General features: G+C 39.3%; 2 protein-coding genes across 3 annotated transcripts; one reads left to right on the top strand and one right to left on the bottom strand.

The window, feature by feature from the left end:
• Window positions 1-4,297: 4,297 nt before the first annotated feature.
• zcchc4 (zinc finger, CCHC domain containing 4) lies at window positions 4,298-22,721 on the top strand. Of its 2 annotated transcripts, XM_023293728.3 has the most exons (14): window positions 4,298-4,494; window positions 4,929-5,047; window positions 5,144-5,226; window positions 5,530-5,802; window positions 7,669-7,749; window positions 12,737-12,809; window positions 14,303-14,453; window positions 15,155-15,255; window positions 16,707-16,828; window positions 17,165-17,240; window positions 17,335-17,386; window positions 17,469-17,610; window positions 17,701-17,863; window positions 19,701-22,721. In XM_023293728.3, the coding sequence occupies exons 1-13, from the start codon at window positions 4,407-4,409 to the stop codon at window positions 17,822-17,824; spliced, it is 1,485 nt and encodes a 494-aa protein (XP_023149496.2). In that variant the 5' UTR covers window positions 4,298-4,406; the 3' UTR covers window positions 17,825-17,863; window positions 19,701-22,721. The 2 variants fall into 2 exon arrangements, with proteins under 2 accessions (XP_023149496.2, XP_023149495.2); XM_023293727.3 differs by lacking the exon at window positions 19,701-22,721 and having other exon boundaries at window positions 17,701-18,350.
• Window positions 7,368-12,648, bottom strand: si:dkey-219e21.4 (nuclear factor 7, ovary). The gene is made up of 7 exons (XM_023293729.3): window positions 12,496-12,648; window positions 11,863-12,084; window positions 10,514-10,609; window positions 10,204-10,440; window positions 10,083-10,102; window positions 9,878-10,008; window positions 7,368-8,939 (listed from the first exon to the last, which is right to left on the bottom strand). Exons 2-7 carry the CDS (start codon window positions 12,073-12,075, stop codon window positions 8,341-8,343), a joined length of 1,296 nt encoding a protein of 431 aa, XP_023149497.2. The 5' UTR covers window positions 12,076-12,084; window positions 12,496-12,648; the 3' UTR covers window positions 7,368-8,340.
• Window positions 22,722-22,740: the final 19 nt, after the last annotated feature.

The following is a 22,740-nucleotide window of genomic DNA, read 5'->3' as shown; positions in this document are numbered from 1 at the left end:
GTCCGAAGCCTCCTGTCTTCTGTCAGCTAACAGCAGCCTCATTGTTTCTGTGGAGCTTCAGCATCCAGCAGGCTGCTCCTCAACTGTCCTCGGCCTGACAGCGCCACTGCGCAGGCGGCGCGGGGGATGATGGGAAATGTAGTCTTTCAGAAAGAAAACAGCGATTATAATGAGCGGCGTGCTGCTGCTGTCGGACTACAGAGCTGCTCAGTGTAAACAAACTGCATTGTGAAGGAGACAGAGCTGTATATGAACGAGTTTACATAAAACCCAGTGCATAAATCATTTAGTCTGTACAGTGTGTTCTTTTATATCATAATTCCGCACAACAGCACAGAAAATGTGATTTATTCCAGCATTTTCTTTGTATTTACATTGAAATTCGACAAACATACAGACACAATTCAGCAACTAATAATTTTTTGTGCTCAAAAACACCATTTTAAATGATTTAAAATAATAAAACAAAAGCTAAAAAAAAGATTTTGCTACTCTACACATTAAATTAATCCATTCGATTAATAAAAATGAAAGAAAACACAATTGTTTATATGTCACATTTTTGTTAGAAGCTCGGTTTAATTGAAATTCATTACGTCAATCTGGGGCGGATCTAGAGAAAAATTAATATGGTGGCAAAGGGGTGGCAGATACAGTTTAGGGGGTGGCATATATATATATATATATATATATATATATATAAATAATCTGCCAAGGAGGCGGAGCCTTGGCAGAGTCATATGATGATTAGCATTGGTTTGTCGGTGTGTTAGCAACATTACTCAAAAATGGAATGATAGATTTGGATGAAACCAACCAGCAGGCGTTATCAAATTGATGCAAATACTGCTGAAATAAGTGTGTTAAATAAGTAAATATTGTTTATATTTGTCAGCCAATCCTAAACATGAGTTGTTCTTATTAGCTGTCAATGATTTGATACATCTAGCAGAAAGGGGAAAAGATTTAAACTGAAATAAAGTCAACCTTATACACTTTGAAGAAACCAAATGCTAGATATGTTAAAAATGTTTCTTAAATTTAGCAACAAATTAGATTAAGACTCGACAATGTCTCTCTTATGCACAGTTTTGGAAAATCTGCATTTGTGTGATCTCTGTTCATGTTCAGCCTGCCACAATGATTACATTATCAGTTCATCTAGAACAGAGTCAGAGTCCAGATCATTTTATTTATTGTCTTAGATTTGTGGTTTTATATTTTGATGCTCTTTATATGAGACATTTCTTACAATAATTCTATAATTCCAATATTTGGATATTCTTAAGAATTAAGGATCTACTTATCATCTTAAAATTAAAAGACTAACTACAACAGATAATAATTTTTCCAAAAGTAATTATTGCGACAGGTGTACCTCTTACTCAGATATATTATACTAAAGCAATATTCATAGCATGTGGAGCAGCTGGACCAGAGATAGTCTCTGATTTACCTTTCTCTGTCTGAGCTCTGCATGCCTTCATTTCTTTCTCTGAACTCTTCCTCCTCTCTTCTTTTAGTCTGGGAAAAGCTGCTGGTGATTCCCTTCCTCTTCATTGTTTACTGTCTCCTACAAGAATCACACTGACTGAACTATGTTTTTTCCTTTTATAATTTTCATTATTAATTATGATACAATCTGATGTGTACAATTTAAACCTTGAAAGAGATACTTAACATGTAAACGTTTTTTTCAGCTGTAAACTAAATGATATGACTGTACTATGATGAAGCACATCAATGTTGGTGTTACTATGACCTTGACACCAAAATTATAAAAAACAGCATTAAACAAGCAGGATGTAGTTTTCAAACAGTGCATGAAAACCTGGTGTGACTGGAGGTGTTCCAGTTTAACTGGTGATCAGGTTAACTGGCGATAGTTTCCGTCTCCAGATGTTTCGTCCGCAGATTCGTCACGGTCAGACCTGGATTTACGTGAAATAAAGATACCAATATCTTCTGCCATTTCTAAACCAGCCAGGGTGTTTGGGAAGACACAAATCACACAAATATATTGTTTGTTTTGACCAGATCGAATCCCTTTACTTCGTTTTTAAAAAAAAAAATAAATAAATAAATTTTATTTTTATATATATATATATATATATATATATATATATATATATATATATATATATATATATATATATATATATATATATATATATATATTGTCAGCGGTTAATATGCTCTGAATGACGGTTAGGACGTGGATGACTGAACGATTTTTTATTGTTTTCTGAGTGACGAGTTTAAACAACGTGGTCTCAGTTTGTTCCGATGTATTTTATCAAATCCAGCTACTGTTTTGCTGCGTGTTGTTCTGATGGGAGGCTGCTGAGGGTGTGAGTGTTTCTGAGAACAAACCCGAGTTAAACCTGAAGTTCTGCTCTGAATCTGTTCCACTGAACACACAAACTAACACACAGCACACAGCAGTGGACGTGCTTTCATGTTGTGGGTTTTCTTGGTGAGACAATAAATAGTTTTCTGACTCGTTCTTAACCAGGAAGCCTGTGTTAAGTTGTGATTATCCCCAGTTGACATGGACGTGTTTCCTGAACAACCACCAGGTGTTAAACACCTGTCAGAATGACAGTGATCCATATGGATGAAGCAGAACGCTTGTCGAGCTGATCGGTAGCATAACGAGTAAAACGGTAGTCTCGCAGTTTTACCGCTGGATTACGTGGTTTCGAATCCTCTCACGGTACTTCAAAAATACGCATTTTTTATTTCGGCCCGCACATTTCTTTTTACTGCCTGTAGATGATATTTACATGGATATAGACTTTGTTAAGTAGTGATGTCGACGTTTTTCGGCGAGGTCTTCTTTATCTGGTATCTTTATTTCATGTAAATCCAGGTCTGACCGTGACGAATCTGCGGACGAAACATCTGGAGACGGAAACTATCGCCAGTTAACCTGATCACCAGTTAAACTGGAACAGAGGTTTGGTTACAATTTAATGTCATGTAAAGTCTTAGTGAATGTGTGATTTCTTTTGACTTACAGTCTGTTGTCATAACCACAGGTTGTAATTATCAAAAAGAAAAGAAAAACTTCCACAGACGATCCCCCACCATCCTTCTGTGGCTGTTCTCTAACATTAGCTAGCTACAGAAGTAAAAATTAGCAAGGCCCAGGCTCACTGGAAACCGCGGCTCGTCTCGCAAGCAAACACTTTATGTGAATTTAGACACTATTAGCGTTTAATACATTGTGAACAGTTATATTAGCATGTAGTCTAACCCAGTCTAACTAGTGTCTTACTGCCACACCGAAGTCCAGCTGTCATCCACATGAGTGAGGTCTAAGATCAGCCCCCTCAGGGGGATCGTGTCGCCTCGTATCTGTAGCAGCATCGACTGTACAGGACATGACGTCAACATGGTGCATTCGAAAGCACTCGGACATCGGAGTTTCACTCGTTATTCGTCTTTCCTGGACTTTCGCTCTTTACGGCCGGCCACAACCTTTCATATACATATTTTTGAATTAGATCGTTCAGAACTGGGGTGGCAGCCGGGGTGGCAAGGCATCTTCTCGGGGTGGCAGTTACCACCCTATGCCACCCCAGTAGATCCGCCCCTGACGTCAATAATAGAACAAACATCAAATGAATACAATAGCAGACTGCAATGTGGTGCCAGAAGCAGGATTCTTGTTCAAGTTGTATTCCCCAGTTTATATACATTGATATCTGCTTTTATCTGGATGAAACTGTCATAAACTGCAAATATACTGAGCTTTATGTCTGTGACGACAGTGTGCCTTAGTAGAACTTTAACATTCCTTGTATTCGAATCATTGTTACCAGTAAAATGTTTGGGGTTTTTTGTTGTAATCAGGTCTATATTTAGGATTGTTATGGGCAATATCATTGAATTGTTTTTAATGTTTAGGCCTTTTCTGTTTGGCATGTCTCATATTAATCAAATAAATTGTCTATTTTACAATTATATTATGAGCTGTAATCTTTAAAATACAGCCATTATGATTGAAATTTGCTCATTTTTATGGACAAACAGCATTACAATCACAGTTTATTCACTACAATCTGTTTGGCAGGTGTAAAACCGCATTATATGAGCTAAACTGGCCTTTTAAAGCTATTTCGCTGCATTAAATAACAATAAAACACCTGGATTAGTTATAATCTAGCGCACAGAGTAGGTAGAATAATGCATAAACATGAGAATAATTGCAGTTTTACCAGACGAGCGCTTTGAGACTTCCCTGTTTTGATTTATGGCTGACGAGCATTTAGTGCGACACCAGGTCTGTGTGACGCCAAATCTGCGCGACTGAAAACGGCATGGCTCCCACTGCGCACACTGAGCTCCTCTCGTGTTAAATTTTTAAAGGAAAATCAACTACCTGTGGTAAAAGTCGCGACATGGACGTGACTGAGGAACACGACGACAGTTTTGGGATAGAAGTTGTTCTTCCAGACGGCGGGAAACCGGCGCCATGTTGTCCGCACGGTGAGTTTAAACGCAGCTAGCAGCGCGACACCAGACTACCTTCAAAAATCACTTCTTTTAAAGTTGCTTTGCTTCTTTTCGTTTTTTCTCACTTTTTTCTCACAAAAACAAGATTATTAATTGCATTGTACGGTTAATTAACGCCTTTTAATTAACTGGGATAACATATATGACATAAAACAACTCGAATTCCTTCGAATTATCAACAAAAAATTTGCAATGCTAGCTGTGTGTGCTTCGAAAGAACTGTTCTCAATATGTGTGAGACATGTGGGCCTAATATTGAAGCCGAATTGCAGCTAATGTCATCCTCTTTCCGTAAAATAATTTTCTGTATGTTTGTGGAAGCTTTCAGACGTTTTCGTTATCAATTAGAGTGTTTTTAGACGGAGTTCGGCTCACCTTTTACTGCGTCACATCATGTGTTCCTCCAGGTCCGACGTTGCTGTTTGAGAAAGTCGCCAAAGGAAGCAAGGAAGGCAGGAGGTTTTATGCCTGTTCTGCTTGTCGAGACAGAAAAGACTGCAGCTTTTTCCAGTGGGAAGATGATAAAGTAGGCTTCCTTGATTAGTACTTATATCTTATAGCAAGATATCTGACATTTATATGATCATAAATAACAGTTACTTCTAATTTTCTTGCTTCTCAGGTGTCTGAGGCCAGACTGTTGGCCAGAGAGGCAGATAACAAGTCAAAGCAGCCTCCGTTCACCCAGCAGGAGTACTGTAACAGGTGAGGAATCAGCTGCATCCAGGATGGATGTCTGTCATACATCAGCAAGCTGTAAAATAAGAAAAAGCTGGATTTGTTTCATAGAGAAAAGTCCTTCAATACACATAAATGCAAACTCAATTTTATCTCAAGTGGGTCGGACCAGTAAAATCACAGCATCATAACCTATAAATTACGTCTACTTCCAATGGTTCCCTTTGTTTTTGTGCAGCCTTAATTGTAATGTAAAACATTTCAAAACCCTCATTTAAAAAGCGTACATATTGACTGACTTTTGTCTTGTCTTGTACCCTGTCTCCTCAGGTTTAGGAAGTTCGCCTCCCTCCCTCTGGATGAGAAGAAGTTCTGTCAGGATTGCCAGGTTCTCCTGCTGCCTGCAGAGCTCAGCGCTCACTCTGCTCACAGATCCACCGCCGTCAGCGCCGCTCAGCTGAGGAGGCCCAGCGTGCTGCTCCGTCCTCTGGACAACAAGAAGAGCAACGCCCAGTACCTGTTCACCGACCGCAGCGCACACTTCCTCCTGGACACCCTGGCTGCTCTGGGATACAGGAAGGTGCTGTGTGTGGGAACACCCAGGTGAGTTTTACCTGATCTGTTTAAAGTATAGTAGGGCTTCTTTATTTGGCTTCAGTTTGACAAACAGCTATGATGTTGCTGCCTCTAGCCAAAACACCTCATCTCTCTGTTCAGCTACATCTCTTTATGTTCTCCGCATGGCAGGATATTCGTTATTTCAGAAATCCATTTACAGTTAATGTGCCATAGCAACACCTTACTGTGGTGCCAGAAAACTTCAACTTTTATTGCAGTAGATTTAAGACTCCAGTGCAAATTTATTACAACTAAAACACTGTCATTTACATGAGGGTTGTAACTCTTAATTTAGGGCTTTGTCACTGAGTTCCTGGCAACAGTCAGAGGTTTAGAAATGGTTTTATACAGGGTTGTCAAACATGCTGCCCGCGGGTCAAAAGCGGTCCTCAAAGAGTAAAAATTACAGAGAAGACATTAACAGTAAATTGTAAATGAGTGAAATTATAAATTTAAAATAATTTATAGACCATGGCAAGTTGTTTTGATCGAAACGTTGAATCCTAGATTGCTCATTGTTCTTTTGCCATTTTGTGTCTCATTTTTGTGATGTTTTTGTCTTGTTTTTGTTGCTTTTTGTCTTTTTTGTCTGACTTGTCGTTTGTCTCATGTTTTTGTCGTTTTGTTTCTCGTTTTTGTCATTTTGTTTCTCGTTTTTGTCGTTTTGTGTTTCCTTTTTGTCTCGCTTGTGTTTTTTGTCTTATTTTTGTGTTTTGCTTTATTTGTTGTTTTGAGCATTTGTTTTTGTTGGTTTTTTTTTGTTTTTTTGTCTCGCTTATGTTTCTCTTTTTTTGTCATTTTCTTTTTCATTTTTGTCATTCTTTTGTCTCGTCTGTGTCATATATGTAATTTTTTGTTTCATTTTTGTTGTTTTTCCATTTTTTGTCACTTTGTAACTTTTTTGTCTAATGTTTTGTGAGACAAATGAATGACTTTGACACGCCTGGTTTTTTACCTTCATTCTGATCTATGGAGGCCTACACAGGGGCTTCCTTTTTTGTCCTGACACGCACTGTTGATTCTGGAATCTTATACACACAGATATCTTCATTTCTAATCTCTGTTTAAGGATAATTAAAGCAACTAGAATAGATGAACCAGACCACACTTTGATCTATCACAGCAAAGGGACTGAATACTCTAGTAAATGATAGATCTTAATAAATTTGCAAAGCTTTCCAAAGCAGTGTTTTCAGTTTGTCTTTATAGGTTATTAAGTATAGCTTCATAGCATAAAATGCAAATTGTATTCATGTAAAATTACAACACAAAATGTGTAGAAAGTGAAGTTGTCTGAGTAGATTCTGAAGCAGCTGTATCTCTGTCTGAACACTAAGCTCTAACTCTGAACAGGGCAGGAGTTCTCTGGAGATCTTCTAAATTTTCTTCATAATAAAATGGATTTTTTTAAGTTCCAAAAGCTGAAAAACATAATTGAACTCCTAAAAGTCTTAAAAGTAAGACTGTAAGATGTGTGATCCTCAGAGTTTTTGTCCAGCTGTGAGAGATTTCCCTTCAGAGATGATTGAGAAATACAAGAAAACCAACAATGACTTCTAAAAACTTTTAATAGCAAGAAAAGTCCTTTTAAAAACTTTGAAAACTGAGTTCATTTGAAGGTCAGTGCACAGTTTCCTGAGACAGTTTTTTTTTTAATATTAGCAATAACATTTCAGAGAAAGTACATGTTTCTCAATTTATTCAATCATTTTATTTGATTAATGGTCATAAAATACAATGAACATACTCTGATTGATCAATTTTGAGTTGAATAACTGACTTTAAACATTTGGAAACCATTTATTTATTGATGTTTTTGTTATTTATGATGATTATTGGCATTTGTGTCAGACTGCAGGAGCTGATCAAGCTGCGAAACCTGGAGCAGAAACATGAACCAATGAAGAGTCTGCTGCTGGACATTGACTTCAGGTACGTTTGTCATAGTTGTTGTCAGGTCACATCCTGTTTTCTACTATGTAGCTTGGATGTAATGCTCCGTATGAAGCACTATGAATGCGATTAAGACACTAAAAGCAAACTAGATATTCACGTTTTTTTCAAGGCATTCGGCAGATAGTTTTCTTCCAAGCATGCTGGAATGAATTTAGTCTTTTGTCTCTTCATGGAAAGGAGTCTATGAAGATGAGATCTGTGGGGTTCAGAACATTCTTCTTGTGACTACAGATCGCTCTTTATGATTTTGGCTGATGGTTTTGTGCTTGTTGTCCTGATGTGGAATGAAGTTGGGACCAATCAGATGTCTCTCTGATGCTACTGAGTGACGGATAAGAATCTAAACCTCGAAAGAACCTAGGATGGATTCAGAAGAGACCCTTTTATTGCTCTGTTCAGCGATTAAAGTGACAAAATGGCAATACAGGAAGCCAAGTATGATACGTATTTGCGCTCATGTTTCGAAACTATTAATCTGAGCTGTTTGCGGATGATGTCTGGGTGCTTCTTAAATGTGACATCAGGTCACTAGATAGTCCACATCGTTGTCTCTGGAGTAAAACTACATCATGGGGAGCTGAGGTGGCAGAACTCCAGGTGGTTTGGCCAGATCTGGTTCTGTGGTGGTTTCAGGAAGCGTATGGCCGGATACAGAGGCTGAGTGAACTGGTGATGAGCCCTGTCGAACACCGGCGTCAGGGCTGCCGAAAACCTCTGCAGGACGACCATGTTCTCAGCATCATAAAACATCAGCTGACCTTTATCGTAATTCACCCACACTCCCACCCTCCCCAGTGGACCCTGCCCCACGCCCTGACACGCCACGTTCCGATCGTTGTGCCAAGCGGACAGGTTCCCGTGGCGGAACTCAACGCACCACGAGTTGCGGTTCCGGCCCAGTTTGGCGCCCTTGTCCCGCCCCTTCCTCTCCAGGCTGCCGTAGGCCACGCCCACCGCCCAGGCCGAGCAGCAGCGCACGTCCACCTCCCAGTAACTCTGACCAGCCGAGATGGGAGACGAGCCCAGAGCGCAGCACACCTTATCAAACTGGAGAGGATGTTCTGGAGCTGAGGGGGCGGAGCTGGAGAAAGACAAGGCCCGCCCCTCTGAAGTCACTGTGATATGGGAATGGCAAGTCTGCCTGTCAATCACAGTAGAAGTGGAGTCTGAAATGAAATGTATTTTACATATTATCAGTATAAACACATTTGTTACTGCAATAACACATGTATGTTGTGTTTTTGTATGTGCCTCCTATTGGCAACATAACACAAATTTACAATCAGAACAGAGTTTAAAAACATCATTTCGCTGGATTTGATAACAAATTTGTAGAGATTTAGTGATAGTGTTTATACAGGGATGGCCGTCTTGTTACTGCAGGAATCAATGGATTCACAGTATGTTTACATTCTTGCACCAATGTAATATAGTGTCTTGCATTTTCAGGCATTTATACCCTAACGTTCAAAAGTCTGGGGTCACTCGGGCAATTTTCCATGAAAACTCATGTGCTAACATAATTACAAAAGGGTTTTCTAATCATCAATGAGCCTTTCAACACCATTAGCTAACACAATGTAGCATTAGGACACAGGAGTGATGGTTGCTGGAAATGGAAATTTGGCAGTGTCTTACCTTGTCAAGTTTAATTTTGGTTTACCACAGATTTAGTTTATCAATTCCCACTAATTAGCGGCTGATATAACTTCCATTTGTCATTTGGATCATTGAAAGTGTCAGTCTGCACCAACAAGAGGCTGCTAGCTTAGCATTTAGTACACTCCTCTTCAGTAATTAAGCAGGGAATATTGGATCAGCTCAGGCGATTCACATGTAAATACAGCAGAAATCTCACATTATAGAGCCTGATTGTGGTAGCCGCCAACAGTAACTGGAAGTCACTGAGTATCTTTTGATTGGATGTGTTTTTGCTAAATAAACTAAAATAATAATCCTCAGATTGCCCCGTTATTGATCCAAAGAATTGATTTTGAGTCTCATTACATGCACTTTTTCGGTGGTTATTTAGATTTTTTTTGGTACTATTTCGGTTCCACATCCAGCGAACGCCTTAGATTAATATCATGTAAGATCTTATTACCCAACAGTAGAGTCTTCCTCTGTAGCTGGGCCTTCAGGTTTTTGGAGATGGAGGAGAGGGTTTTAAGAAGCCTCTCGAATCTGTCTTTATTCAGTTGGATTTCCCTCTCGGATGCGTCCGACTTCTTGGGACTAAAAGAGTGATTGCATAGATTAAAATGAGGCAGACGGATGTGAAGTACAGCTGTAGTGGTGCAGTGTCTTACCTCAGGTTCTCAGAGTAGCCCTAAAGAGGAGACACAAGGAGAAATACTGGTTTAAACTGCAGTAAAATACCTCCAGGTCGTGTATTTTTACACAGTGGTGTTGGTCAGTGGGTGATCAGACCTTCCAGTCTTCCTCTGCTTCGGGGCTCCTGCTCAGAGCTCTCTGGGTGCTGCCGATGCTCTCGCTGACCTGGTCCTGGTGCTGCTTCCAGTTCTTCAGAACCTGGTCCAGCCTGGTCCTGGTCTGCTTCAGGTCCAGCTCCAGAGAGTCCAGGACGACCTGCTCATCCTGCTTCAGAACACGCCGCATGTTCTCGAAGCGCTCTCGGACCTGCTGCTTCATCACCTCGGAGGTCCTCTTGGAGTGAAATGATATTTTAGACACAGTCACAGTCCTACTAGTTGACTGTTTTAAGTACTTATAAACTTACAGAAAGATCTGCTTTGCGTTTCTTCAGTGACTCGATATGAGCCTCAGTCTTGGATTTCTCAGCCTGCAGCTCCTCCATACGTCTGGTTAACTGCTCCTGCACAGAACAGCATCATGAAACACTTTAGATCTCAGATGTCATAGTTGCTGCTGATAGATTTTGTCTACAGGAAGGTTGATTGCAGCAAAGCCAGTTTTATTCTTCATATTTAAGACGTACTTCTCTGTTGCAGCTTTTACTGTTCTTCAGAAAACTACAAAAAGACTTTTGTAGTCTTGTGTTTCATATGATAGTATTTGTTTTCATCTGCAAAAGTTACAACTAAAGCACATGTACTGTACACTTTAGTTTAATCATTGTCAGTGTATATACATTATCTTTCAAAAGCTTGGGTTCATCCAGACAATTTCATTATTTTCCATGAAAACTCACACTTTTATCCATGTGCTAACATAACTGCACAAGGGTTTTCTAATCATCAATGAGCCTTTCAACACCATTAGCTAACACAATGTAGCATTAGAACACAGGAGTGATGGTTGCTGGAAATGTTCCTCTGTACCTCTATGGAGATGGGTTGATGTATAATTGAGAGACTATTGAAGTCCATGGGATATATCTGCATACATTTTTATTAAAAGTAAAAAAATATATATTTTTATGTTCATTATGATCATGTCTTTACAAATTCCATAATTATTTATTATGGAAACAATCACTTATTAATTAAAAAAAAATTGACTGGATATCAGTAAAATGTCAACTAAATAACCGTCTGAATTTAATAACAACCACTTTCTAATTAGCTAAACACTAATAAAATGAGCTGATTCAGAAATAGTTTGATTGTGTTCTTTTTATAAGGTTGAGATAATCATGACAGATATTTCTTTTTTGGCAATATATCAAATTTTATATGGAAAATTAATTGGATCTGTGTCCGATAAATCACTTTCCACTAAGTTCCCATTACAAAAACACCTCTTTAGGAAGTGTGTTAATTCCAGATCACATGACCTGCTCCATATGATGTCATTTCAATTTCACTCAATTGTTTATGTAACATTTAGAAGAATCTTTCTGTAAAAATGTCATGTGGTGTTTGGTTATAGGCGGCCATGTTGATTTTAGGCCTGAAAACAGCAAAAATGTCAACTATGATACAAAAAGTCCCGCGGTTATATATTGACCCAAATATTCCATTAAAAATCATCCGTTTCCAGATAGAACATTCATTTAATGTGATTTTCTTTGAGAAAACTGCTTTTCTTTCCAAAATAAGGGCATTTCTAAGTGACCCCAAGCTTTAGAACGGTAGTCTAAGTCTATACACTACTACATGTGTTTACCTGAGAGGGCTGTGCAGCTTTGGCCACCTTCCTCTGTAGTTTAGGAGAACGTGGGAAAGGCTCAACGACTCTGTCACTGCCTGTGTCCAGCGAAGTGAAGCCATCCTGCAGTAGACTGTCGATGCCTGCAGAGGGCGCTGCAAGATCACTCTGCACCGACAGACCTGCTGCTGACCGTCCATTTCCGACAGATGGGGACTCTTCAGCTTCCATTTATGAGGACTGACAAAAACAGCAAACACATGTTACATTTCTGCCTGAGATATTGTCTCTTTTTGCATCGTCTGAAGCATTTTGTGTGTGTTTTTGGCTTTGGCTGTGTTTGCAGAACGAACCAGTTCTTCAAGATTTTTTAAAAAACCTGTCTGTTCATGGCAAGGTTTTTGCATAAACTGAGTCCAGGACTTGATCTTATTTCTATCAGAGTCAGATGCAGTGCAATAAACATGACTCTCTAAATGTTTTTGTTTCAAGTTTGAGTGCAAAACACCATGTTTTTTTCCTCTAATCCAACACTTTCTTGTTTACAACCGAACAAGCTTTGCCCCTTTCTGCCTAATCATCATGCCTCCTCAGATACACTCATTTATATTCTCTAAACATGAGTAAATAATGTTCTGAAATAGTTCTTACCTGAGCTCCCTGTGCTGTCTCTGCTGTTTGTTTCTGTGAAGAATGTGCAGGCTGGAAGTGCTGGGAGGGTGTGTTCTTGTGCTGCAAGCTTCAGCCTGCTTCACACACCTCACTGTCTCCTGGATACACAACCTCAGGATCCTCCGAGTGTTTGCTGGTTCGATGCGAACTGCAGATAAGTTAAAACTTGCTCCACTGCTCGCAGCCTTCTAAGAGACAAAACTGTTTGTTTCTGTTTCAGATATGCCCAGTTCTACAGTCAGGATGAGTTCTGTCATTACAACATGTTCAACAATCACTTCTTTGGCGGAGAGGTAATTTGCATTTCCACTCGTGTTGCACAATTAGGAGAAAAAAATGCATTGAAATATTTAAGTTTTTTGTATTTTTGTTGCAGTATTTTTTTTAAAATACAGCAATTTCAACCACATGACTTGAATAAAATCATAATTATTGAATGACTGGGGTGCTTCTGCATAGAAAACCAAAATAATTTTATGTATTTTTTTGCTTCGAATGGCCTTCAGACGTTTGTCCGTCCGTCTGTTATTCCGTCTGTGTGCAACATTACTCAAAAACAGACTAACACATTTGGATGAAATTTTCAGGGAAGGTCAGAAATGACACAAGGACCCAGTGATTAGATTTTGGCAGTGATGCAGCTTATAGTCTGGATCTATGGATTTGTTAAAGATTCTGTATCATTGAGAGATAGCAGCACGGCATCACTGTAACAAGAAGTGAACGCTGCTTCAGCTGATTGTGATCCTACTACAAATCCACTACTGAGGACTTATCAGGACTTGTCTGTCGGAAATGATCCAAGGAACAACTGATTAAATTGTGGGGGTGTTTCTGAGTTCCATTATTGCCCGCCGCCTGCTACATATTTAGGTCACGTGATTCGGTATTTGTACATAACGTACACATGCATAACACATGCCTGTGCTCAGCGCAAGGTCATTTGGTTTGTGGGTGCATCTATATTAAATGGACACATTCTATATTGCTGTGATTTCTGATCATCAATAACTAATAAACAAATGCTGCATTTCTGACATATGGGGGAATGAGCAGCATAGAAAGAGTACTGCGCTCTGAGTGCTTTTTTTGTTCTTTATGCAGGAAAAATATTGCACACAATCGAAAGGGCTGCAAGTTTGTGTTGTAAACGACATTCACATTAGTTTTGATTAATATTGAGATAGCAATTATTTATTCATTTTGTCAATAAAATATATTTATTGCACTTTAACATGTAAATAAACGGCACTGCCTTAACTTTCATGTTGTGCTATATTCCTGCATCTGTACGCATCTCCATCAAAATGAGACTTAAATATACATGGATTCAGTCTCTTAGAGGCAAAGTATAACTAGAATTATACCTAAAATGCGTCAGTTGCTGAATATCTGGTTACTTATGTTCCCTAAACACCTCATCGTTAGGCAGCTGTGCAGAGAGAAGCCTCTAGTCTCCCAATTCAGGTGTGTGATCAAAAACTACTCTGAAAAGAGTGAAATAAGGTGTTCTAACATCAGATTTACCCAAATTGAGATTTTATCTGCATGAAATGTTATCTATAAGTGGGGTTTTCTATGAGTGGAACATTTTAAACATCCATATTACAATGCATCATGTTCATTTAATTCTTGGTGGTGCTTGTTTTTCCATTAATTGTGCAGCTCTGCAACTGACTTTGCTTTTCTATTTAACAACAAAAATGTGACCATATATGTTTCAGCCCTTTGTATGATAAGGTTTTCCATTTTCACATTTATACGGCAAAGTTTTATTTCTTTTCAGGCCTCCAGCGCCGTCCTGAAGGCTTTCCTCAGAGAGTCCGATGGGGAGAAGGTGGTGATGGTGGCTGACCCTCCGTTCGGCGGCCTGGTGAAGCCTCTGGCCCACAGTTTCTCTCTGATAGCTCAGACCTGGAAGACGCTAAAGAGCTCTGGTCAGTGTAACAGTGGAGAAATGCCATGTTTTGTTCAGTTCCCAGCTGTATCAAGTAGTGATTGTGGTTGATTTGCAGTGAGGCAACTTAAAAACAAATGCACATGAACGCAGTTAGGGGCATTAAAGAAGACATCCTCAACATCAAGAATTTAAAGTTGGACTAATTTATTGATTAGACTAATATTAGCTTAATCTAGAAGAGGAGCATTAGCATGAGTGTTCACCTTATACTAACCTCTTGAAAACAAATCATAAGTTCAACCTCTTTTTAGCTGTTTTTGGTCTCCATCAACTCCAGAGTAAAGTATCTGGCTCTTTAGCTGTTAAATACTCCATAATGTTTGCAAAATTGGAAAAAACATTCTGTGAAATGGTGGTAAGAATGTAGGGGATAGCGACTGAAGACCTGCTACTAATTCTGAAGAAGTCTAAACCAAAAGAATAGAGTGTGGAGGTTGTAAAACCAAACAATGAGCTAAAAGACTAAAGAGCTCAGCAAAGCTAACGACACATGCAGAATTGGTGATGACTTTCTTGGTGTGTTTTGTCCTTTCATTCTATGCAAAGTAGTTTTAAGTGCAGTTAATATAAAACGTTGATCAGTGCGGGCTTTGATGTTTCTTCTAGCTTTAGTATAGTTTCAATTAAGAACTCTAAATTCGTTCTTCAAGGCTAACAAGCATGTGTTTGTGTGTGCAGACAGTTCTGACGTTGAACTGCCCGTGATGTGGATTTTCCCGTACTTCTTTGAGCCTCGCATCCAGGAGGGTCTCCCTTCATTGACCATGTTGGACTACCAGGTACCAGGCTTCCGGACCCAGACTTCATTCTATACGGACCCGGACCTATAATCAACAAATTATAAGGGGATTTTAAATTTGACGGGATGCCTTTATTTCAACTAGCGCAGCTTTTCAAGTGTGTGCAGCATTTATCAGATCAGACACTGGACTACAAAGGCAGTTTAAGACAGCTGGGCTTTCTTTGTGTGAGTCGGCAACAATTAAAACCTCAGTCAGAGTTAACAGGCATGAAGGTGGTTTTCAACTTTCTTTTTGAGCTCAGACTTTCTGCTTCAAACTCGTCACATAAACGGGAGCGTTTAACGCATCATTTAACTCGTTTTCCACACAAAATGAACCGATCGGGTTGTTTTAATGAAGAACAAAGAGGAACATAAAAAAATATGACGGTACAAAGCTGCTACTGGACATGATGTAAGACAGGAATGCTGGTAGAAAACTATTAAACATGCATTAATATATTTATTTTACCGATAAATGTAGCTGATTATTTCTAGCAGACAGCTGCACATTAAAACTATCAAACTTCATATGTTCAAACATATTGTATTGAAGTGCATGCAGGTCTGACACTGTCATAATGAATGAAATCAGTGCTAGTGATCAATTTTCTTATATGTGTTATATCAGCAGCAGTAGCAGCTGTTTAAATGGACCAAACATAAAAAAAAAAAACATATTTATGATTTCTGCATCACCAACTAAATACATGTGGGGTTCCCATGGCTTTGAGTTTTAGTTGAATACCCCTGTACTGTACTATATATGTACATTACACCACAGATGTCCACCCATGTTCTGCCAGGACGGTTATTTCTGTTGCACAGCGCACTCACTTCTGCTTTTGATGCTGTAGCACGCATGCCAAGCGCAAAATCCAATTACTCGATTAATCGCCCGAATAATTGATAGAATACTCGTTTACTAAAATAATAGACAGCTGCAGCCCTAATTGTAGCTCACTTTTACCTTCATTTCCCTGTGTCTTCATTCAGTAATGGTATCCTTGCAGGATATTTGCCATGTGCACAAAACTGGACATTAAATCAAAGTACAAGGAGCCACTAACCAACAGTAAACCTTGGGTAACCCCTGACCTGGCAGCCAGTAAGGCCTCCAAGTATATGAGTTTTGGGTTGTTAATGGGCCATTAGCCATGTGATTTGGGGGTGATAGTTAAAGCTGAGAGGTCACATTGTTTTCTATAGAAGCACCCAAAGTCACCTCAAACCTACCAGTAATATAAACCTAGTTTGGTACATGTGGTTTAGAGTTGCAGCACAGTGACTCACACATTAATGCTGCAACCTGACTGTGACTTTCTAGTATTAGACTTCCGAGTAACTCCAGGCAATGTTTTTCTTTCAGGCTCATTTTTATCCACATGAGAAATTATAATAGACTGTAACCATGTAGTCAAATTAAAATCTGGGTTTACTTCTAACCAGGTGGACTATGACAACCATGCTCTGTATAAACATGGGAAGACGGGCAGGAAGCAGTCTCCTGTCAGGCTCTTCACCAACATTTCACCCAGAGACGTCGTCCTGCCCAAAGAGGAGGGATACAGGTACAAAAGCACTCACTGTTTATCTGTGTTTACTCACTGTGTCGTCTTTAAACTGCGACGCAACTGCAGATTTCGACTCATCTCACATGAACTGGCGTAAACAGTCACCATGAGTACAAAAACACTAAATTACATTTAGTTCCCTAGAGAGCAGAGTGTTCAGTTTATGGTGTCTCTTGGTGTTTTATACTGATCATGAATGTGTCTGATTAGTTTTTATGCATACATTTATGAAAATACACATAAAAGCAGATGAAAGGCTTGTAATGTACCTGTATGTTTTGTTTCTGATCGTGTGAAGTTGTGTTTAAAGGTAATTTCTCTTTGTCCTGTTAGATTCTGCTCTGTATGTGACAGATACGTTTGGTCCCTGAATAAACACTGTGCTAAATGCAACCTCTGCCCATCCAAGGTATGAAACTGCTACTCATCCGTTTTATTTTAAAAGTCAGTCCATTAAATCCTGTGTATATGCTACAGCTTGTGTTTTCTCCCCGTGTCTCCAGGACGGCCGTGAATGGAAGCACTGCTCAACGTGTGGGAAATGTGTGAAACCGTGTACGTAAATCAGACGTTTAGGCATGTTAGGTGTTTTTGTTTAGAGTTAATGAGTGAATTTATTTCAATTTCGTCGTTAAAGCGTGGAAACACTGCCAGTCCTGCGGCCGCTGTGCCCTCCCGGACCACCCCTGTGGTGAAGGAAAGGAAGGCTGTTTCAACTGCGGCAGCCTGAAGCACAAACGCAAATCCTGCCCTCTGAAAGACTCGCACAGGATCAACAGGTGAGAAAAGCCCCGAGAGGTTCAGACTTTCCACCGTGCCAGTTGGATTTAACATCTTAACTTCTTGTCTGTCTGTGTTTTGCTCAACAGTTTTTGGCCCAAAGCCAAGAAAGGAGGGAAAATTATGCTCCATCGTCCCTCCTTTAAGCCTAAAGGGAAGAGGAAGTCTGGAGCAGCTCGCAGAGGCAAGAAGTCGACTGCTCAGTCTACGTAACGTCAACAGTCTCGTCAGCTGTGTGGCCCCAAGCAACGGGTAATTCTTTAGAGTTTCGAGCCCACTGGTTGACGTTAACAGTGTTGTGAGAGAATAAAAATCACATATCTAGTAAGAATTTGCATTGGATTTTCATTAAATGGTGAACTGACAGTCAAAGCTGCTGTTTACTTTTTAGATGGTGGCTTTAATCGGTACAAAGCCCCTTTATGATGGCTGTCAACTCTACTTTTTAAGTTGTTGGCTTTGTATTTGAACTGAACTTGAACATTTTTTTGTGTTAAATTACCCTCTTGGCCATCTGGGGGCAACAAAACAAGCTGCAGGAATCTACATATGAGGGATATTTATTAGATTTGACGCTAACTTGGAGTGTGTCAACACCACAACACATAGTGGTCACTAAACGTAACTCCAGTTCTATGAGCAGATATGAAATACAACAACTTACAACTTATCAATCTTCTGGCATATAAGAAATTTCATATGGACATGTATGTTTACAATGTACAAAAGTTGATTTTTACCCAAATGTGTTATGTATTTATTTATTCAAGGGCTCTAAAGTGTAATTTTACAGGTCGTGGCAGGTGTTTCTGCCCACTTTAACAGAACAGGGAGTAGTTTATCAGGCCTTAAGTCAGGTTTCCTTCAACACAACCGAGAACCAAAACACCTTAATGCTGCTTTTGTGTCTCTTCTGAAAAAATGCCCAGCAGACAGAGTACAGCTCCAAAACCTTCAGGATCCATTTTCTCTGCTCTGGTTTGACGGCTTTTTCCTTTAGTTTTTCTTCTTCTCGTGAGTTGTATTCCAGATGTCATCGAAAATGTCTTCAGAACTCTTGATTTTGACATGCTGAAATCTAACCTGACCACAAAACGTGAGCCAAAAGCAGCACACACTACGTAGTGTTGAATTCTGCTCTACAGTGAGTCTAGCTTCTGCCACCTGATGGCAGTATTGTTTAGGCTGCTGCCTCGTTATCCCTCAACACTTGGAGTACAGGAGATTTTAGAGGTTCATGTTCCCCAGGGAACCATTTGTACCAGACATTCAGTTCTTATAAACCAGATAGATGGGCAAACAGCACATCCTGCCAGAATCATGTACTGTACTGTATATGTTTATGGTGATGATGGGGGGAAAGACAGATCCTTCATGAGTCGCACACTGCTGCTTTCAGTGATGTTTACCCAGCCTGAGCAGTGAAGGCAACCAGACACAGGAACTCTTCCCCCTCACTGTGGATATATACAGTGACTGAGCGATTTTACACTTTTATTTTGACGCCTGCATGAACTCTTCACGGTATGATTCTCTGCAGGCAAAAAATGACTGGTTTCTTTATTTTTGGACACCAAGACTCCTGACAGGTCAAGAGGTTAAGTGTTTTTTCCAACATTCTTGCACGCCAAACTGATTTTCCGCTTTTTGTTTTGTTTTGTCATGCAATACTTTGATGCTGTATTATCTCAGTGTGTTGCTGCCCTGGACTCCCTAAAACTCCTCTTTCTTTTACATGGAAGAAATCTAGGACTTGAATTACAATAAGGGCCTTCAACAGATCAGCTAAGTGCGTACACCATCAACCCTTAATCGTGAACTTTGCACTTTCTGTTGTACTGGAGCACAGTGGGTCTGAACTGAAGCTTGAAGGAATATTTTTAAAAAAAATTTCCTCAGTAATAATGTCTACAAGATTATATGTGCACTGATATGCTTGAATAAAACTCAAATTCAACCTCCCAGTGAAGTGTTGGGGCACAACACCAAAACACATCACTGTCCTACTGTTTCCTTTTACTGCACTGTGCATTGTCACATTATCTAGATGGTGCTTTCACTGCCTCTTCTCCTCTTTTTCCCATCATAGGTTTAAATTAAGACGAAGACCAGGACTGCAGAGATGAGCGTTAGCGGTGCTCCTGGGGTTACAGCCTTTCTCGGCTCCCATCTCTCTGCAGGCAGCACATTGTTTAACTCAGCAGGTAGCCCAGAGCTCATACAGTCTGCCTACACGTTGTGTACCGTCTGCAGCTGGAGGCGGGAGGCAATTAGCAGCAAATGCCTTGAGTGGCTGTCTCCAAAGTTTTAAACCTACATGTTGATGATAATCTTTAGGCTACTCAAAGTAAAACCAATGGTGTTTTTTAACAGGAAGTTGGGTCGCTTTCTTAGCATGGAGAGCAGTGACAAGAATCAGTTCTCTTTATGCTAAGCTAGGCTAATCACCACCTAGTTAACACAAAAAAACAGGAAAAATAATTAATCATGCAGCCAGTGTAGTGCCCACTTTGGAATATCTGTGGCCTTGTCTCTGGAACTTCAAACCTGACATCAAAACTGACAAAATATTCCAATTTGGTCTTGAAAACACAAGTATGTCAACATAAATGCACTTCTGATAGGAACTGTTTTGCTCACAGGATGTAAAAAACAAAGGATATTTAATAGCAAGTGAAAAAAATGTACTGCTACACCCCTACGAGACAAGAGTTTGACACATATGGAGAATGCACTGGACTCTTGGTATTAATACTTCAAATGTACTTCAAATGTGAGATTTAATGCATTGTGTGAGTTGATAATGGGAGAAGAAAGCAAGAAATTAAGTTTGAGAAATAACCAAAGGGTATCTGGGTGTACAGATGGTGGATACTTATTCGTATTTTTAGCTTCTTCTGCCCTCTAGTGGCCAAAAGTCTGTTAATACACCTTTAAAAAACAATCGTCTAGGGACCAAACGGAGTCAAATTAGAACTCCTACTCAGATAAGTTTTTGTGAAACCATGCAAGTCATGAATTCCACCAAGAAATCAAGAGGAGGGGAAAAAATCAGGCAGGAAACAAAAGCAGGAAATTCAAGCAGACAGAGGCGAAAGGCCAGCAGAGCGTTTTAAAGAAGCACTGATGTGTGAATCAAATGCTAAGCAGAGACAGATGTGTATCTGACAGTCTTCCTCTCAGTGAAATGGAAATGAGGTGGGAAAAAAAGGAAAGAAAAATCTAATTAGATATACGATAAATGTGGAAGAATGGAGCCTTTTCCCCCCTCGGCTTCCATGTATTTTATATTCGCACATCAAAACAGTGGAGCAAAGTGGAAGGTAATCGTGCAGGTAAATGGAATGAAAGGCCACGGCAGGGCTGGGGTTGTGTTCACGGAGATGAAAAGATGTGTGGGCTGCATACACACTCTAAAAACCATGGTCTGTCTTCTGCTAATTTGGAACGTAATGGCATAAAACAATATTTCTTCTCATATCAGATGTTTCTAATGAGCAGAGGCAAGCTTAAATCATCAAATATACATGAAGTCGCCCTTTTCTTCAATAAAGGATGTCTGCAGCGATGCAAGTAGGGGATTCATGAATATCTGTAACCAATTTTATACCAATTTATTAAGGAAGTTTGGATATATTTCAAAAAATGTTTGATTAACCCTCCTGTTGTCCTCATTTATGGGCACCAAAAAATACTGTTTCCTTGTCTGAAAAAAAATCAAGAAATTCAGCAAAAAAAAATCCCCAAATTTCTGAAAATTTGCAAAACCTTCTGGAAGAAAATATTGGAATAAAGTCCAATAATTCCTTAAAAGTTTTCCTTTAAAGTTTTATTGGAAAAAAATCCCCCAGATTTGGCAAGAAAGTTCTTGTATATATTTTCAAAAAATGAGTAAAAATCTTCCAAAAAAATCCTAAAAATATCTAAAGTGATTCCATATATATCAGTAAAACTTCGAATATTTTCTTTAAGAACATTCACAAAAAAATCAACCAAAATCTAGCGAATTTCGCTGGATTTTGGTTGATTTTTACGTGAATGTTCTTAAGAAACATTTTTAACATTTCTTTTTCCACCCAAAAATGTTCAAAGATTTCTCAAAATTGTTGCAAATGTGGACATCAGAGGTTTCACTGCAATTTTTTTTCTCCATATTTTCAAACTTTAAAACAGGTCAATTTTTATCCACATGACGACACGAGGGTTAAAAAGCTGTCACTGGTGAGCAAAGTCATTGTAAATGGACCGCCATTTACATAGTGTTCACTTCAGTATTGGTCAGACTGCTGTAAAATGTGTACAGTAATGTGTGGTACCCTGAGGATACATCTCCTTATGTCACTTTAGAGTGACAATATCATGAGTTTGGATAAAATATCTCAACAACTATTGGATCGATTGCCATGAAAAGTGGTTCAGACATTGTCAATCTCCTGACGATTAGTTGCTAGAAGCCTAAAGATTCCAGGACTTGTTTTAAATGTACAACTGATACCACTCCTGCACAGAGTGAGTATACAAGAATAATGTTATGTTTGTTTTTTTCGCAAAATACTGAACTTCTTTTTTGCTAACAGCTTCTTTTGTTGTTGATCTCATACTAAAGGACGCTTCAAATAACCGAACACACCTTTAGCGTCTAAAACAGGTTACTATACAAGCTCCTCTGTAGAGGCTGTCAAAGAGGCCGCTGTTTTATTCCATCTGAACTAAAACTGTGTTTTGTCAAAAGAGAGAAAGGATCTGAGCTGAAAGGATCCGAGCTGAAAGAGGCGGTTGTCGATTCTATTTCCATCCTTTCTGTAAGTGTTTCCTGTCTGAACCTGCACTGACCTTTTGAAGCAAAGAGGGTTTTTTCAGCTGCTTTAATCTACTGAGAACAAAGACACCTATCACAGCAGGTGGCCACACACACACCTGCTGGACAGACACACACAATACAGCTTTTCACACCCTGGATACGAAACATTGCTGCGTCATTGGTCGGTTAAAGTGACAGTGTCCTGTCATTCAGACTTTTATATGATATGTACTGAACATGTGAGACTGAACCACACGTTATTTGATGTATAAATCACAACAAAGCAGTAATAAAAGACTAATTAACTGATTGGCTGCTACCTTTACAG

The sequence above is a fragment of the Amphiprion ocellaris genome, chromosome 23 (genome assembly GCF_022539595.1).
Source record: "Amphiprion ocellaris isolate individual 3 ecotype Okinawa chromosome 23, ASM2253959v1, whole genome shotgun sequence".
In the NCBI taxonomy this organism is placed as follows: Eukaryota; Metazoa; Chordata; class Actinopteri; family Pomacentridae; genus Amphiprion; species Amphiprion ocellaris.
Note: the sequence above shows the minus strand (reverse complement) of the source record. Positions and strands in the feature narration are given on the sequence as shown.

Excerpts from the sequence above, each read along its gene's own strand:
- zcchc4 (XM_023293728.3), top strand. The coding sequence starts at position 4,407 with ATGGACGTGACTGAGGAACACGACGACAGTTTTGGGATAGAAGTTGTT. Across the intron at positions 15,256-16,706 it reads TGACCATGTTGGACTACCAG|GTGGACTATGACAACCATGC; the intron begins GTACCAGGCTTC and ends ACTTCTAACCAG. Across the intron at positions 17,611-17,700 it reads GACTCGCACAGGATCAACAG|TTTTTGGCCCAAAGCCAAGA; the intron begins GTGAGAAAAGCC and ends TTTGCTCAACAG.
- si:dkey-219e21.4 (XM_023293729.3), bottom strand. The coding sequence starts at position 12,075 with ATGGAAGCTGAAGAGTCCCCATCTGTCGGAAATGGACGGTCAGCAGCA. Across the intron at positions 10,009-10,082 it reads GGCTACTCTGAGAACCTGAG|TCCCAAGAAGTCGGACGCAT; the intron begins GTAAGACACTGC and ends TCACTCTTTTAG. Across the intron at positions 8,940-9,877 it reads GAGGAAGACTCTACTGTTGG|ACTCCACTTCTACTGTGATT; the intron begins GTAATAAGATCT and ends ATTTCATTTCAG.